At 41.0% G+C, this 16,330-nt stretch overlaps 2 protein-coding genes, 2 long non-coding RNA genes and 1 pseudogene across 5 annotated transcripts; 2 read left to right on the top strand and 3 right to left on the bottom strand.

Annotated features, from left to right (window-relative positions):
• Nucleotides 1-1,806: 1,806 nt before the first annotated feature.
• Nucleotides 1,807-2,106, bottom strand: lncRNA:CR44213 (long non-coding RNA:CR44213). The gene has a single exon (NR_073890.1). It is a non-coding gene; the product is annotated as a long non-coding RNA:CR44213 (long non-coding RNA).
• Nucleotides 2,107-2,406: 300 nt separating this feature from the next.
• lncRNA:CR44212 (long non-coding RNA:CR44212) lies at nucleotides 2,407-2,907 on the top strand. The gene has a single exon (NR_073889.1). It is a non-coding gene; the product is annotated as a long non-coding RNA:CR44212 (long non-coding RNA).
• Ir56e (Ionotropic receptor 56e) lies at nucleotides 2,576-3,107 on the bottom strand (annotated as a pseudogene).
• Nucleotides 3,108-7,756: 4,649 nt separating this feature from the next.
• On the top strand, nucleotides 7,757-8,919 carry CG15905 (uncharacterized protein). Of its 2 annotated transcripts, none has more exons than NM_001274166.1 (3): nucleotides 7,757-8,034; nucleotides 8,123-8,649; nucleotides 8,741-8,919. In NM_001274166.1, coding segments are annotated over exons 1-3 (729 nt in total). In that variant the 5' UTR covers nucleotides 7,757-7,833; the 3' UTR covers nucleotides 8,742-8,919. The 2 variants fall into 2 exon arrangements, with proteins under 2 accessions (NP_001261095.1, NP_611436.2); NM_137592.2 differs by having other exon boundaries at nucleotides 8,738-8,919.
• A 2,784-nt stretch (nucleotides 8,920-11,703) lies between these two features.
• On the bottom strand, nucleotides 11,704-12,455 carry CG15124 (uncharacterized protein). Its single transcript, NM_137591.2, has one exon. It carries the CDS (start codon nucleotides 12,362-12,364, stop codon nucleotides 11,789-11,791), a length of 576 nt encoding a protein of 191 aa, NP_611435.1. The 5' UTR covers nucleotides 12,365-12,455; the 3' UTR covers nucleotides 11,704-11,788.
• Between the last annotated feature and the right edge of the window lie 3,875 nt (nucleotides 12,456-16,330).

Raw genomic sequence — 16,330 nt, 5'->3', positions numbered from 1 at the left:
AGTGCCTGATCCAGGAATACCCAGTAATCCATTGAGTACACAGTTAGCGCAACAAACAAATAGCGAATAAGTATTATTTTAGACGTTGCCGATATCAGGTTGTCCATAGAAGTTATTTCTAAAAATGGGCACAATCATTTTAGGCATTAGGAAGCAACTGCAGGAAACTCTAATAGGTGTTAGATTATAGGTCTTAACTTGTCCAATATAGTTGCACGCTTTTCAAGTTTATGAAGGCATTTGAAAAGACAGTTTATATATGATATAGGCCCGATTTGGTCGAGTGCTGGGTACGAAAAGCATTGCATACTTACAGGCAGCGGAGTAAGGATTTTGGTCCCGGCAAAAGCCAGTGTCGATACAGGACGTAAGTACGTTCGTTGCTTTTTGCGGTCGCCGCGTGGCATTTGCCATTCGAGTGAGACGATTGAGTAGCGGGGGCGGTGCGGTCGAATGAGGCAGTGCAGGGCAGGGCAGGGCAGGGCAGGGAAATCATACAAAATTGCAATGATTATGCGCGCGCCTAGTTGGCAGTCAATTGTGGTCGGGCTCTCATTTGGATGTGACCCAATGTGGCCCATTATTGGTGCTAGATGGTGGGCATTGGCTGCCAGTTTATGGTAATCCAAACGTGCAAAAGCAGCTGCAGCCTGGCCAGAGCATTTTTACAATTACTAAACGCTTTTCAATTAAATTTAGAAGTTTTCTAAATTCGTTTCTATGAGGACACTGCAAGACTGCTAAGCCACTACACAAATGTATTTATAGTTTTCTAAAGTAATATTTCTATTGTGTTTCTGGGCTAGTTTCCTTGCCGAAAAATGTGCATGATCCATCCAATATATCATGCATGATGTGCTGAGCCCACGCAAATCCCCGGCACATTATCTAATGATTTACTGGAATTGTCGGTTTTGTTGGCCTCAGTGAAACGAGAGTGAAACTTTCTTGACACTGCAAAATGCATAAGCCATGGGGTCAAATGGTGCGGGATACTGGGGCAGGTAAGTGTACATTGTACAAGTCCACACACACGCTGTCAGCAGAAAAAAGCGAAGGGAGGAATTGGAAACCTAGACTGCCGTCTCATCATTTCAGCTGTCACATTAAAAATGCATAAATGTTGCTTAAATGCAATCCAAGAAATGCAACTGGCCGTAATACGTGCAAGAACAAGGGAAGGGGCCAAGACGCCTCCAACCAATCAAAGAGCCCCAAGGATGTGAGGCGGTTGGGTTTCAAAGAGGAAAAGGCAGCGACGAGATGGAGCATACAATTTGTAACCTGCCTGCCATTTTGTGGAGGAGTATGGTGAGCACACTAAGAAAAATGCGAGAAAAGCCTAAGCATTTCTTAAATATCAAAGAAAAGATCGCACATTTCAATAAGATAAAACTTGTTTTAAAATAAAGAATAATTATTATACTATATATACAGATTAGTATAGATGTACACATATCTTTTCCCATATAAATCAACGATTTCAAAAAATAGAATTAATCTTTGAGACCCTTTTTTTAATTCATTTACGAGGTCAAGCTGTTTGGCTACCAGATCTAAATTCAATTGTATTCCCACAATGTAGTTTAAGAGATCTTGGTTTTCCCCGGTGCAGATGCCTTGGGGCTTTCGGCCTTGTCTTTGCCTTTGCCTTCTCTGATGTTGCCTACGTTGCAGGTGAGAGTTTTGGGATTGGAAACGGAGTGAATGTGGATGTGGCGGTGGCATTGGAAGTGGAAGTGGGAATGGGAATACGTTCCTGGCTGCGGATGTGCGTCTGTGGGGTCTGGGCCTGTTTCACTGCTGATTGTCGTACTGTTGATCTGTGTTTTCACTTAGATATTGGCCCGGGGGCTGGGCGATAAAGGTACGTGAGTGTTACCATCGATACAGGAAGTTTGTTTGTGGCCAACTTGCTGAGTGGGCAGGAACCGTGGGCTGGGATTGGGTGCGCTTGGTTTTCGGGGGAATCCGACAGGATGGGAATGAGGACGAGCAGCGTATGCTATGTGGATTGCCTGTGGAAAGTTTTGCTGAAGGCTGGCCCAAAAGTGTATAGCAGACAGAGTGGCAGGCAGTCAGGCAGGCTTTCGTTATCTAGTAAGCAATCGTTTCAAATTGAATTTTCTATTTACCCAGTCGTCGATATGTTTTCAATTGCCCATCGACTCTCCATTGCCTCCTTTCGATTTACTTCGAGAAGTTCTCCAGACAAAAAATAAGCCAAATGAGTTACGCTCATACATGGATGCTCCACCCCTGAGGCTGAGTGAAGTTTTTCAGGAAATCCTCAATAAATGCAAGCAGAATTATGTCCTTATTCTCACAACGAGTTACAAGTTATGTTCATTTCGCCGCAGTTGTCTAAACACGTATATATGTAGTCGTTCGCATCTAGTGACCAACGCAGATTATAAATTATCAGATGTTCCAATCGAAGGGCGAATTCCGCTGAACGGGTAGTCGCAGCGTTTGAAATGTGTTGATGAGCTTTATGGCCAGAGGAAGTCGTGCATCATTCCCACCTGCCAGTGCCCCGCGATGATGCAGTAGGCGTAACCGTCATTCAAACTATTCAAGTGCTCCACCAGCGTCCTCTTGTCGACCACCAGGAGGCGTGGCTTTCATTTCCACTTCCGTTTCCGCCAACATGAACCTTAATGGTGTGGCTAGGAAATCGGCTGCGGTTTCGATCTCTGACCCGGACATCTAAGACTTATTAAATGCTAAAATCAAATTGTCAAGCAAGAAAATCCATTGAAAAAAAGAAGTGAACCAATTGAAAACAATTATAACGAACTTACTTGATTTATAAATACGCAACAGCATGAGAATTGGATTCGTATGAATAGAACAGGTGCCAGTTTATTCTATCATGACACTAAAAAACAGGTGTTGGTTGGGCACATCAGAAAGCTGCCGTCGGTCAGCGTGGAGTTCCTGAATATGGATGAAATCTCGCCGTGGGCAGCTCGCAGCATCAGGTGCTCCTGGTAGTTGTACGTGTCCATAGGGTCATGGGCTCCAGGCGGAGAGCACCACTTCTATGGCTCACGTACGCGGAAAACAGAAGGCCCATTGGTTCCGAAAAGCTCACCGTTCCGGGGCTTTACAAGATAAATTATAAAAAACTGAATTTTCATTTTAAACGAAAATCATGTAAGCATATATAAAGAATTAATAAATATACAGTAACAGAGTTAAAGAGTTGAGTTTTACCTAAAGCTATGCAGGTCAGTATATAGAAACCGGAATGAGAATGAGAAACAATGAAATCAAAGTAAAACACTTGCATTTGCTTAGTAACACTTTAAACAATTATGTCATCTAAATAAAATTTCCGCTGTTGACACCTAGCAATCCTGGCAGCCATCTCGCCGGCATTCGTCACTCACCTTCTGCTAGAGGAACTTCGAGATGATTGATGCTTAAGTTGATTGATGTCTCTTTGCGGCGGGATGAACCTTACTTCAGGCAAGTCTGTTGAAAGTTTGGGCAAAGACACAGGGCTCATGGCCCGAATATATCAAATGACAGTGTCGCTCAATTTAAAATATTACTAGCAAACACATTCCATGAACTTGAGTAATTTTGAACAAACAACTTTTGGAATTACTTAATCGCAAAGTTCTGACAGAGAAATGTTTGCTAAAAGGAACGAAAAGGTAAGCGGCACATAAATTGTCTTTATTATGAAGGCTCGAGCATACTTTTGTGCGCAATTTAAAGTGCAAATAAGAAGAGCAAGCGGGGAATCCCCTCAAACTCGCCGTCAACCAGCCGTTTTCTTTTACGTATTTCATTAAAGCGCAATGAAGACATTTTCCGAGGCAAAGTGTGTATGTGTGTGTGTGTAAACAAGTGTCAGGGGAGGGCTGTTAAGAAATATTTGAAACACTTGAATGTTTCCCAACTGACACTAGGCCGTGGGGTTGGCATCTTCGCTGCCCCATAAAGAACAATAAATATTATTTATGTGCTGTGTGATAAGGATACACACACATTTCTTTGTGGCTGCAGTCCGCGTTTATTTGACTGTCGTATGAATTTCCCGTATCTAATCGTTGGCATTCCTAGCATGTTCACAGTTAAATATTTATTACTACAATTATTTCGAAAACATGAAGCTAAAAAAATATATACATTTATTTATAATACAAACGTCATTGCACATTTTGCACATACATACATTTCCTAGCTTCCAAAAAAAACTTTATATTTGAAAACTCTTTAGACTTATGATGTCATGATCGCATGATATTTGAATAAATACATTTTTCTCCGTGCAGCAGGCCTTTTAGGAGTACATCAAGTGCAACTATTCGCGCAGCCACCTAGTGAGTTGGCCCAATGACACACACAAAGAGGGCTTAAATGAGCCTTTAAGCCCACCATTTCAAGCACCTGTGTCACTTGATATGTATGTATGTGCGTATGTGCTCGTGTGTGTTTCTCTGATAAATACGAACGCAAAAACAGCAGAGAGACAGGCGTGTTTATTTTAATAATGTTAACCTAATTAAGTGATTAATATGCAAAATGTGCGCAGAGATTAAAACGATGAGCGCACTGTGTTTAATTATCGAATTAATTTTTTTCATTTTCCCACCTTTATGCGTTGAATCGCATGCCGACATTTTAAGGCCAAGCTCGTTGACAACATTGGATAGACACATGTATTGTATGCCTTCATAATTCAATTTAGATATATATTTTACCATTACTCTGTCTAAATTCCAGGCTTGATGGCATTGATATTTATTTGTTTATGTTGAAAAGCGAGAGTTGATTTAAAATAATGTTGAAAGAATATATTTTTTGCGCTGTTTCTACACTCGGACGTTATTTAAACGCCATTTGCATATCAATATTTACAAAAACCAAGAGCGAATAAGAACCTCTCTTGAAGTAAGCTATAAAAACCAATTTTCTGAAATTGGGTAATTTATTTGCTAAGATAACAGATATAATATGAATGTGGAAAATCCTGATTTATATCAATGTGTACTTTTACCATTGTAGAAAATGAAAACCTACAGGTAAGTTTGCCAATATTCTCTTGAGCTAGTCAACCAATAATTTAAATGATATGCGGGTTGCTTAGTTGCATTTGGTATGGTTTATATACTACATGTGATAATAATTCAACAAATGTCCCCTATAAAGTGAGCTTAGTCATACAGTGAAACCTCATGTTTAAATGCAAATATTATTAAATTTGTTGAGGTTTAATAGACTGTCCAAAGCAGTTTTGGATGCAGGTCAATTACTGAAATTTGTATTTTCATTGCTCATTCAGAAAAGCGTGAAATTTACATCTCGCAAATGAACATCTGGTGCTTTCGCACTTTACAGTCAATTTCACTCATTTTCATCCACTTGAAAATGCGATTTACCAAACTGTGCCTGAAGATTAGTTTCGCAAGCACGGCTTCCAAAAAAGAAGGCAGCATTTTTTTGGGATAAGCCTTCTCTTGACAGTCTTACGACACTAAAAGCTACTCAACGTTTGCCACCTTTTTTTTCTGCTTTCAAGGAGCTAATTGATGAAAGCTCCAAATGGTTGTGTAACAACTGAAAATAGAGCAAGAAAAAACGAAAGAAATCAGACGGAAAATTCCCTTCAGTCTTCTGTAAAGTGCAAAATTAAAGGTGCTGCTAAGCGGCGAGCATTTCTAAAGGAGAAGATGAAAGTCCTTGGTCTGGGATGGCTTTGGAAATTAGAATTAATATTTTTCTGCTGAGTTTACACAATTTCAAGTTTCCTGGCGCGAAAAATGCATGCCCTGGTCAACATCCCACAAGCGCTGTTGTTGCCACGCTGCGTGTTTAGCACCCCTTTTTATGACCTTTCTAGGGGTATTATCGATATTTCCCATTTTATAACACTAAAACAAGCATAAAAACTTGAAGACGAATATAAGTCAAGGCTGTCTGAATTTTTAATAAAAGTTTATTTTTTGGGTCAAACGAATCGGATTCCCTTGAATAGGTGCTTAAAATTATGCAACTATATATATTTTAAATGCAAAGTAAAATTTAATATTAACGGTGTTAAAATTGTCTTTGCATTGCATATTTTATAACTTATTTATAAATTTCTACATAAGTCTCTTGCACATTCTTTTCGATATGCATAAGGGTATATAAGCTTTCGGTAAAAAAAAATATCCCTTTTCTTCCTGTTGTGGCTGTGCTTGTGTGCAGGTGAGAACGGAAGGAGCACATCTTGTGCTGAGCCAGCGTGCTGCAATGGTGCATTCGTGGCAGCTCCAGATGCAGCTGCTGCAGCACTGATAATAAATTCATGATGAAGTGTAATTTATACACTTCATATGCGGCCAGCTTCCTTCTACCCTTTTGCGTCCTTTAATTTTATTTTTTTTCCTTCTGACTGTGCATGACACGGGTCTGACCCGAAAGACGAAAAACTTTTCTCAAGGCTGGCCAGCCATGCATTAAACCTTGAAATGTTTGCGGCCCAGAATTCGCTAAAAACTAATTACGAATGCCGACCAGACCCGAAGAAATGTGGAAACCGCGGGCAGTTGGATGAAATTTCATTTCAAATTAATCCAATTTTTTGAGGTTATACTTTTTTTTGCTTAGCTTTGGTCCTGAGGATTCCATCTAATGAGAAATGCTGATTTTGCACTCTGCTTGGCGCTGCATACAAATGAGGATACACGTCGGTTGTGAAGCGGTCTTGGCATATGATTTTCCTGAAACTGGCTTGCATAATTGCATAATTAGTGGTTAGGTGTTATGTAAATGGAGGTGGTACGTTGATTGGCAACGCCAGGTACTGACCTCCTAATTACTCAATAGCTGATAATTGAAGGCCGAAAACTCTCTGGACTCGATACCTGGATTAATTAATGACTTTTCGATGAACTGCGCCTATTGAGCCGCAAATTATGATTTGTATTTCGGCAACGGATGGTATATAAATCTCCATCTTGACCATTAATCTGCAACAGGGATTACTCTCTAATGAATGTATGTGGGAAGCATTTAACACCCATTTAAATGCTAAACGTTCTTGAACCATTTCCATGTCACTCACCCACATCAACAGTCCTCAAATGAACTCAACTGGACTGCCTCACTATTTGCTCGGATGTCTATCTGTTTACACTTATGATTATATGCATTTGGTATTAGCCAAACTGTTGGTCACTTAGTTCCCAGCTCTTCTAAACAGCTTGTTAGCACCTCAAAGGTGGCGTTTGTGTTTGCCTAGTAACGGGTAAATATTCGAAATATATATTTATGTATATATGTACATACATTGGACTTCATATAGTCTAGTTTAAATGTGCATTGGCACACCATATTTGAATGCAGTTCAATCGGTTCCCAGTAGATGAAGATATAAATGCAGGTTATTTGCATAGAGCCTTGCCATAATTGGGGTATGTCGATTTTGGCATCTCTTGAAAATAAAAAATGGGCTTAAAAGAAAATGAATATGAAAGAGGGTTTCAAGTTGAGAGGTGTACACTAAGAGTATCATTTTCAACAAAATTTAGGAAGAGTACCAATGCATGGGATGCAGCTTTGTTTTCACAATATTCCCATAATGTGTGCATAACTACACAACATAGTAATAATGAGCCAATTTATAAAACCGGTCTAATCAAGATCCCTTTATTAGCCATCGTTGTAAAAACCCCTTGTACTTTTTTGCAGTGTTGCCTACTTTGTTAGGCCTTTAAGTAGGGCTATCATACCCAGCGACCAAATCAGTTGTGATCGCGGCTTCAAGAAGAACGGACGTTCTTTCAGCAGAGTTTCTTGACGTGCGCCCTTAGAACTGGTTTCAATTTGAAAATGCTGCTGATATCACTTACGCTGATGGCTTTTGGCCTGGCCCAAACGCTGCCCATCGAGGAGGCCGAAACGCCGACGACCAGCGAAATGCCGGATTCAGGGCGAGTGGTTTTCGATCAGCGACAGACTGGCAGATTCAACATCCACGTTAGCATCAAGGATGTGGCCATCATCGAGGTGGGCCAGAATGGACTGGCCGAGGTGAGTGGGGGCCCGAAAACCAGTTAACCGATATGCAGCTAACGAGTTGCCAGCGAGCTAAAAATAACATCTTCGATCTCTCAATTAGGAGACGTATAACGATGAGGAGGATTACTACTATGATGACAGTGCGTTGACCGTCAAACCGATCAAGCTAACTACAGGGACCAGTAGCACCACAACAACGAGCACCACATCGGCCACCCTGCCAGAGAGCACTGTATCTACAGTGGCTCCTACTACCGAAGCCACGCAGCTGAATACAAGCTTAAATCTGTTGGCTGACATTGCGGCCAGTGGTATAACGAAGCCCAAGTCCAGACTAAACAATCTGATGATTGTAGAGACGCCAATCGGCGGTCTAACGAAGCCCTTGCACCACCCACTTCATGCTCGATCCAAGGATATACCCAGTATGGCTGCAGCGGCACCAACTGCTTTAATTACGCCACCCACTTTGCGCGAGAACATTGAGTACACGCCGCCCAAAGGTCACAACTCGCCCATTTTCAAGGTGAAAGTTCAACGATCTTCGGTGCCGGCTACCAAGAAACCCGCTCGCTGCCGAAATCATCAGGTGCGAGATGCCCAGGGCAAGTGCACCGACTCGATCTAGTAAGTCTAAATGTATACAAAATGACCACTAAGCCGCTTACCAATCGTCTAACTTTTTACTATCCGTATCTCTCATTCTCTTCGATAGCAGAAAGCTGTACAGCATGCTGATGGGGATGAATTTTCCTTTTTTGGCAGCCGCAAATGCCGCAGAAAGTGCTTGATGACTTAACAGTTTTAACTACCATATAGTTTAACTCAGACATAGAGTTTAAGTGCCACTAATTGGATCTTAGCCATTGGCGTGAAATACATTGACTGAAAGCCAGTAAATTAAAGAGTTTACTCACTTTTGTTTGAACTTAATAGTGCAAGAATATTCATTAAAGTAAGACTTGTGATTTTCGTTGAGAATTTGGCAAGCAAAGGAAAGTTAAGAAGCTTATGGTGTTTTAAATTAAAAGTTTTAGCATACATTTGTTTAACGTCTGCATATTACCGTAGAAGGTATTTATAACTGATTTTTCATGCGTTCGTCATGAAAAGGCAGTTAAATTTAAATCAACTCTTAATTGAAAACAAATTTCCGTTTGACTGAAAAACCCTTTCAATGTTGACTGTCAGTGGAAATTTAAAATTGTAAAAGTTTTTACATCCCTTATTAATAGTTTTGTTATTTCTTTATTTTTTTGCAAATTGCGAACGTCAGTTGATGAATTGCGTTTAATTGGTTAATGGAGAAATGAATTGCATTCCGATTTCATATGTGCTGGCACTCGGATTTCTTTGGCCATGCTGGAGTCCCAGGCGTAAGCCAATTTTTCACCTTATATAACCAGATTTTTATTACTGCCATATGCCATATGCCAGGGCCACACATGTGCACAGGTTTTGCTTTATCAATTTGAGTTTGTAATTTCCGCATGCGCTTAAAATGCAATTGCAGCTGAAACGGCATTGTTTTACGTTAATATGTGTATCTGTGAGTGGGGGTGTGCACTACTGTGACTACGCCTGTATTTGTGTGGGGACATCTGTGTGCGAAGGCTGCTTAATTGCAACTGTTGCGTGTGCGGCAAATCTTTGGGGTCGCACTGTGCACTCGCCGTGCTCTAATTAAATTAATTGCTTAATTTAAAGTTAATTTGCCACATGTGGCAACCTCTCCTCGTTGTCCTCTCTGGCCAGACAAAGCACGCACACGTGTCCTGGATCGCTTGGTCCTGCCTGCAGACGCTCGAAATCTCTCGGATTGCCCATAAACTGGTCAGCTATATACCCGAAACAATTGCATTATTCCGATGTCGTTGTGCGTGGCTTTAATCGAGTTTAAACCGAATGCACAGCAAGGCCTATACATGCTATTTCAGTTAGCCAAGAGTGCATATCACTGTATGGGCTTTAATGTGCTCCACCTGAAAGTCATTCCATGTATATTCAGCAGATTCCACAAAGCACTAAATCATATTGCTAAGGATAATAGTGTGCTAAAATGTGAACCACTTTGGTGTTTAACGCTAATCAGGGTGAGTAAAATAATAATATAGTCAATATGTAACTTAAATTCAAGCGGTGCCTTTACCACCTAGCAAATTATACTAAGACTGGAATCATTCTCAATTAAGGTGTTTTTTTTAATTGAAATTCGTTTGCTAAATATAATTCATTGTTATCCAATCTCATACATAGATTTTCCGGACACGACGGCAACTTATGCAATTGACAAAAGCCCATCCTGGGCAACTTTGTGCCGGAATCTTTTTGGCAAAGTTGGCTCACACTAATTACCAACATTAGGCCACCTGCACAGACTAGGCACACTCAATTAGCAACTGTAAACTGCAATTTCTATGCTGGCCAAGTGAGTTTTGGCCAGAAACAGCAGCAACAGCAGCCGGTTAGTCCAAGTCTTTGGCAACTTTGTCGTTTTCGTTGTTCGCTGCATTATTTATGCCACCTCCTTGACCTTTCGCCTTGATGTCGCTGCCTGTTCGAGGAGCATAAACTACGCCGGGCCGTTAAATGCGATGGTTTGTCAAATTAAAGCGGTGCCAAGTAAGCTAGAGTAGCTGGGAGAGCTGGTAAAGCGGATGTGGAACCTCCACGAAAACGCACACAATGCAACAACTTTTCCAACCGGAAGTGAAGCAGACGCCCAGCAACTGAGGCAGCGAAAGTGAGCGCGGAATTGGATGTTCGGCTATAACGGATGCGGGGCGCCATCTTGCTGTTGTTCGCAAACATGGCGGCAAAAGCCCAGAGCCAAAAAGCCAATCCCCCCTTCTGACCAACGCACTGCCATCTATGTAGCTTTTGTGACGCAACAATTGCATTTTATTTATTGCATAACTAGCGGTGTTTATGCGTCGGAGAGTGGATAGCAACAAGACGGAAAAAGAATGGGAAACAAGTAAGAGTGGCCAGGACCTGAAATAGAACCATTCTGCCTCTCGTAAAAGCGAATCCCCTTGCATACATACATACATACCCGCAGTTCAGCATAATAATTACAATCGCTATCAGCGCCGACATTTCACGATGAAAAACTGCATTGGCACGCAACCTGTTGTTGGCTTCCTGCTCCGGTTCCCAGCTAACTGAACACTCAGAGAAAATATTAGTAACTTGCCAGCAAATGGTATTAAAAATACTACCTGAACGGGACACGTAACTCAAGACTATTCTATATAGAGTTTAAAACTCTTGGGACATTTTTTTGAGATCTTTTTGAAACCTTTAAAATTTTTTTTGCTGTGCAGCTACAGATTCAACTCCCCAGGTCCAGCTAAGCGCTGGCTAAGAGAGGAGATGCCTGAGCACACTGTCCAGGACCAGGTCCCTCCTTTAACAGGTCCTAACTATGCAAAGCCATGAAACGCAAGTGTCGCAGGGATTATTCATGGACGGGGAATGAAGATGAAGCGGCCAGCGGGCTGTCAGTGACAGGTAAACGGAGAAAAGGGAAACGGAAGGACACGAAGCAGGAAAAGTCGAGGGGGAAAAAAGATTCCTAGGGATAGGATTTAAGAGAGGAGCACATTACTTAAGGCTAATTTCATTGCTGGAAATTCAACTATTCAATCTCGGAGAGGTGTAATAAAACATTTTGTATTTGCTTTCGCGATAAATATTTATTTTCCAGAATAGTGCGATAATAATTGCATATGAGTGAAACATGTAAAGTTTAAAACAGTCCAAATTAAAAAGTCTTTTTGACGCCTTGGCCGGAACAATGGATGTTGCTTGTCTTATTCTGCCTCTGAGTCTTATGCCAATCCATGATAAAGTCTTTGTTGATCTGGGCGACCCTCTCCAAATAGGCGACACTGCCCATGTCGCTGTCCAAAGCCAGGATTTCGCAATAAAGCGAGCTCAGCTTTATATTGCAACGTTCTACGGCGTCAGACAATTCGACTTCTCTGATTTCCGTCTCGTCTAGGAAATGCAATTTAACTTTCTCCTGATTGGTCACAAAACGAGTCCCTGCACCGGGCTTTTTGATCTCCGAATGCAAATCCAGCAGATACTTCTTAAGCTCTTGCAACGCTGCCATTTTCAGAAGAAGTCTGTCCTTTATGACTTTAAGTGCCTTGCGACATTGCTCTGCAGACACTTCCTGGCGTTTGATTAATTCAGCAATAGAGACATTGGAGTTTTTAGGTTCGGACATGAAAACCTTTATACTGTAAATGGGACGGATATTGTGCAGAGTTATGTTCGGTAAGTCCTTGCAGCTGATTAAGTCTGTAAAGTCGAGCATATTGTCGTTATCCATTCTAATTGATATCAAATTTTAACTTATTTTTCTAGCGGTTTATTTTAATAATTTAAATTTATACGAAGTTTCTCAGAAAGCAATATATGCAATGACTACTTTCCAAAAAAATGCTTTGCTATGTGATCGTTTAATTTCCCTTGTTAATTTCGTATATATAACCAATTTTAAGTTTCCTTTTTTCATGTTTCGTCATCAGCAAACGATGAATTTCTATGGATTCACTTTTAAACTTTTTATCCATCGCAATTTTATTTCATTTTTATTTGCGCTTTTTGCGATTTTTATATGCACTAAAAGTCAATTTATTCACTTGACTTAATTTGATTTCAACCTTCAAATAATCCAATAGAGTTTTTGTGCAGTCGTCCTTCACGGTTGCACCTTGAAAAAGGAGTTATTTCTGTTTTGCTGAAAGGATTGTTTACTTAAATGATTGTCAATTTATAAAAAAGTAGGGATCATGATAAAATAAATAATTCGACAACGATTGTTTAAATGTATATTATCTCATACATGTTTTGATTGCATTCTGTGAACAAAAAATTGTTCCGAAAAGCTAAATTAAATTACCTGTTCATCCTTGTATAATATTACTCATACGCAGTGGATGCCCGGGCCATTGATTTAAATTCAAGAAACTCACGAGCAACAGAAGTTCGAGAGAAGCTGCCGCAATCTCAACTGCCTCATTGTTAACCCGCACTCAATTTCGATTCCCAATATGCTCCACATAACCGAGAGTAGGGCTCGATTCTCTATGCCGGTAATCGTACGTGTGGAAAAGACGTCAGCACTGATTGCTGCATAAATGATTGAGCATGTGTGGTTGTGTGCGCCTGTCTTTCAATCCACATCGATGTGTGCGCTTGTGTAGGGCTGGAATGACTTGCCACAGACGAATCCCACTCACTATCAGCATTCCTCCATGCAACAGGACCTGCATCCCAGCGAAAAGGATGGGGTTGCATTATATGAAAATTGATGGGAAATGCCAAAATATTTAAATCTAATTTTGTGCCAGGCTGACAGGCAGCCAGCATTCGCCGAAGCCGCAGGCATTGCATTTGATTTTGATTCCCGTCCAGTTTTGCCAGCGTATTTGGCGACTTTTGCCCTGGCGAGCATTTAAATATTCAATACGATTATATTTTTAAACACGTAGCCTGGGGAAAAAAAGCCCTGACTGAACGACGGTGAAGAGTCAAATGGAAAAGGAAACTTTATTCAAAAGAAAAAATAAGAGAATATTCCTTGATGAAATAGGATTTTTTCTTTTGGAGTCGATTTTCATTTAACCCGATCAGATTTATTTTCATTTTAAATTGCAGTGAATATAGTTCTTTATGGTGCTAAAGATAATTTTTTATGCACGCTCAAAGTCCTTTAAGAAAAATGTTAATCCCAAGCAAATGAAAAATGAAATGACTTCAAAATTACTTGTCATTTTTGTTACATCAATGAGTGTGGCGAGTAAACAAAACTAAGCAATTTATATTATGAGTGTTAATAAAATATTTATAATATTTTATAAAATCTATGGTTATATTTTAAATAATATGTATCATATATATAAAAGGAAGCCTTAAGCTTTCCAGCCATATTAGTGGGAAACGTGTCCACCATTCACGGTCAACCATTTCCTTACGTTTGCTTCCTGACGCGCTTGAACAGAACTTAAAATAGAATTTAAATACCGGCAAATTGTCTGCCTTGGCACCTGTCTGCCCATTCTGCCCAGGACACCCATTGTCATCCCAAGACCCCCGCCCAACACCATTTTTCGGCCATCCAGCCAGCCAACCGTCCAACGATCCAGCGTCATTCGCATTTGCTATTTCCGTTTTGCACGGCCGTGTTGCTGTGTTGGCATTTCATTTAGCGCACAACTTCACATTTGCCTCAGTCGTTGTCTTTCTGCTGCCTTTTCCCATCGCTTGCAATTGCCATTTCCGCTTCCTGAAATTTGCCATTCGTTACACACAGAAGGACACGCCGACACACATACACAGACAGGCACACATACACACACGTGCGAAAAGGGAAGCACTGAAACCGAAACTTAAACAGAAACAGAAGCAGAAAGCCGCTCCCCGCATGCACCGACATTTTCATTTCCATGCTTGGGCGCATCGCAGCGAATCAATTATTCATCATCATCGATTAAGTGGGGGGAGCTATCTGGCCCCCAAACAGCCCGTCGCCCATCCGCCAGCCGCCAACCGCCTCTGTCCTTCCGTCCCGTCACACTTTTATTGTTATGATTTCTGCCGTCTGTAATGGGCACACTTAAAGGACTCCAGCGACCAGGAGGAGCAACAGAGAGCAGAAAAGCGCCAGGATAAAGACAATGGACGGGCTCTCACGTTCGCTGGCTGCTCCATTTCGCGTGAATTTTACCCTCATTTCGCCGGCTTTTCATACGCTGTAATCGGCAGGCAAAAGGAGTATCTAACATTTTGGTTATGCCGATTTCCGGAAATAATATTTCAATTATTTTGTAAATCATTATGGCATTTCACTTATTTTCCTAACTAATTTTTGTAGTTTATAAAACACAAATCGACAAAATTTAAAAAAAATGATCAACTTTTAAGCAATTCTTGTAAGCCAATAAATCACAAGGTAAGCAAAAAAGTCGATACCACTCATCCACCTTCCCTCTTCGTTTTATTTGTGTTGTAATTTTAATGAGAATCACTGGGCCTTGGGCCGAAACTAAAAGCTGAGATTGCCGAACACACACTCGGGGAAATGCCCACATATGTTATGCTGACATATCAATACGGTGGGTTGGTGGGTGAAGTGCCTGTATGAGAGGGGCACATATATATCTACACAAACAAAACAATACATCGAGAACGGAGATGGTGCGGAAAATGGTAGTGGGAATGGGTAGAAGCAGACGGACGGCCATTTCCCTGCCCTCTCATCATGCCGATGTGTCTTGCTCCTTGCGCTTATTTTCGCCATTATCCATTAAATATTTATGAAAATTGCTTTTGCTGCAGTTTTATTCACTTTCCTGCTTCACTTTGCATGCGTCGCGTCGAGCACACACAGATCCTCAGCTGAATGGCAAAGACGAGGGGCCAGTAAAACAATAAAGCTTAAGATTTCAATTTCCTTACGGCTTAAAGCTGACTCTTGGTTTTGGTTTTGGCCAACCCTCCCGCAGCGTCGCTCTCAACCTCTTGTGTGCTATTCCTGGCTCATAAATCCTGGCAGGACATGTGCCTAGATAATCCAACATTATGAAAAAGCCAGGCCACAATAAATATTCGCATCAATGGCGCCGTTTTTAATAGCCAAATCTTAAACGAGCTGCAGGGCTCTCCATAATGAAATATGGCCTCAGAAATGCCAGATAATTCCTTCATACATACTTGTTAGTGAACTGAAATCATCTTGATATTGTAATTACTTCAATAACACAAATATAAGCTACCAAGCTAAACGCTAGTTTTTCCTTAAATAAAGCACATTAAACTCATATTTTCGGGACTCTGATAAGAGAAGCAATTCTAACATTTCTAACATGGGTTGTTATTAAGATGCATTGTACCTTTAATTTCATTACAGTTTAAGATTGACTGTTTTTAAAGACGTATAATAAATTTCAGAGCTTTGTCTTAATTGCATTCCATCTCCAGCCCAGCGTTTTGACCTGGAAATTCTTTTGGTGTCGACACTTGATCCTTTGGCATTCCGGGGCCAATTTCCGCACGCATTTCGCCATTCCGGCTGTTTAACTCATCACCTACCGTGACACCTGGCGATGATTTTCCGGCTGGCACACGTAGCAGCTATCTAAATTTCAATTAGAGTTTAAACCACCCGCACCGGAAGAGCTGAGCTCCCGTGGCGTGTTCCAGAAACCTGGTAACTTCTGCCCCACCAGCCCACTGGAAATAACTCAGCTCATTAGTTGCATGTTCATGTGCGGCAGCATTTTTTGCCGAGCTT

Source organism: Drosophila melanogaster, chromosome 2R, assembly GCF_000001215.4.
Source record: "Drosophila melanogaster chromosome 2R".
Classification (NCBI taxonomy): domain Eukaryota; kingdom Metazoa; phylum Arthropoda; class Insecta; order Diptera; family Drosophilidae; genus Drosophila; species Drosophila melanogaster.
Note: the sequence above shows the minus strand (reverse complement) of the source record. Positions and strands in the feature narration are given on the sequence as shown.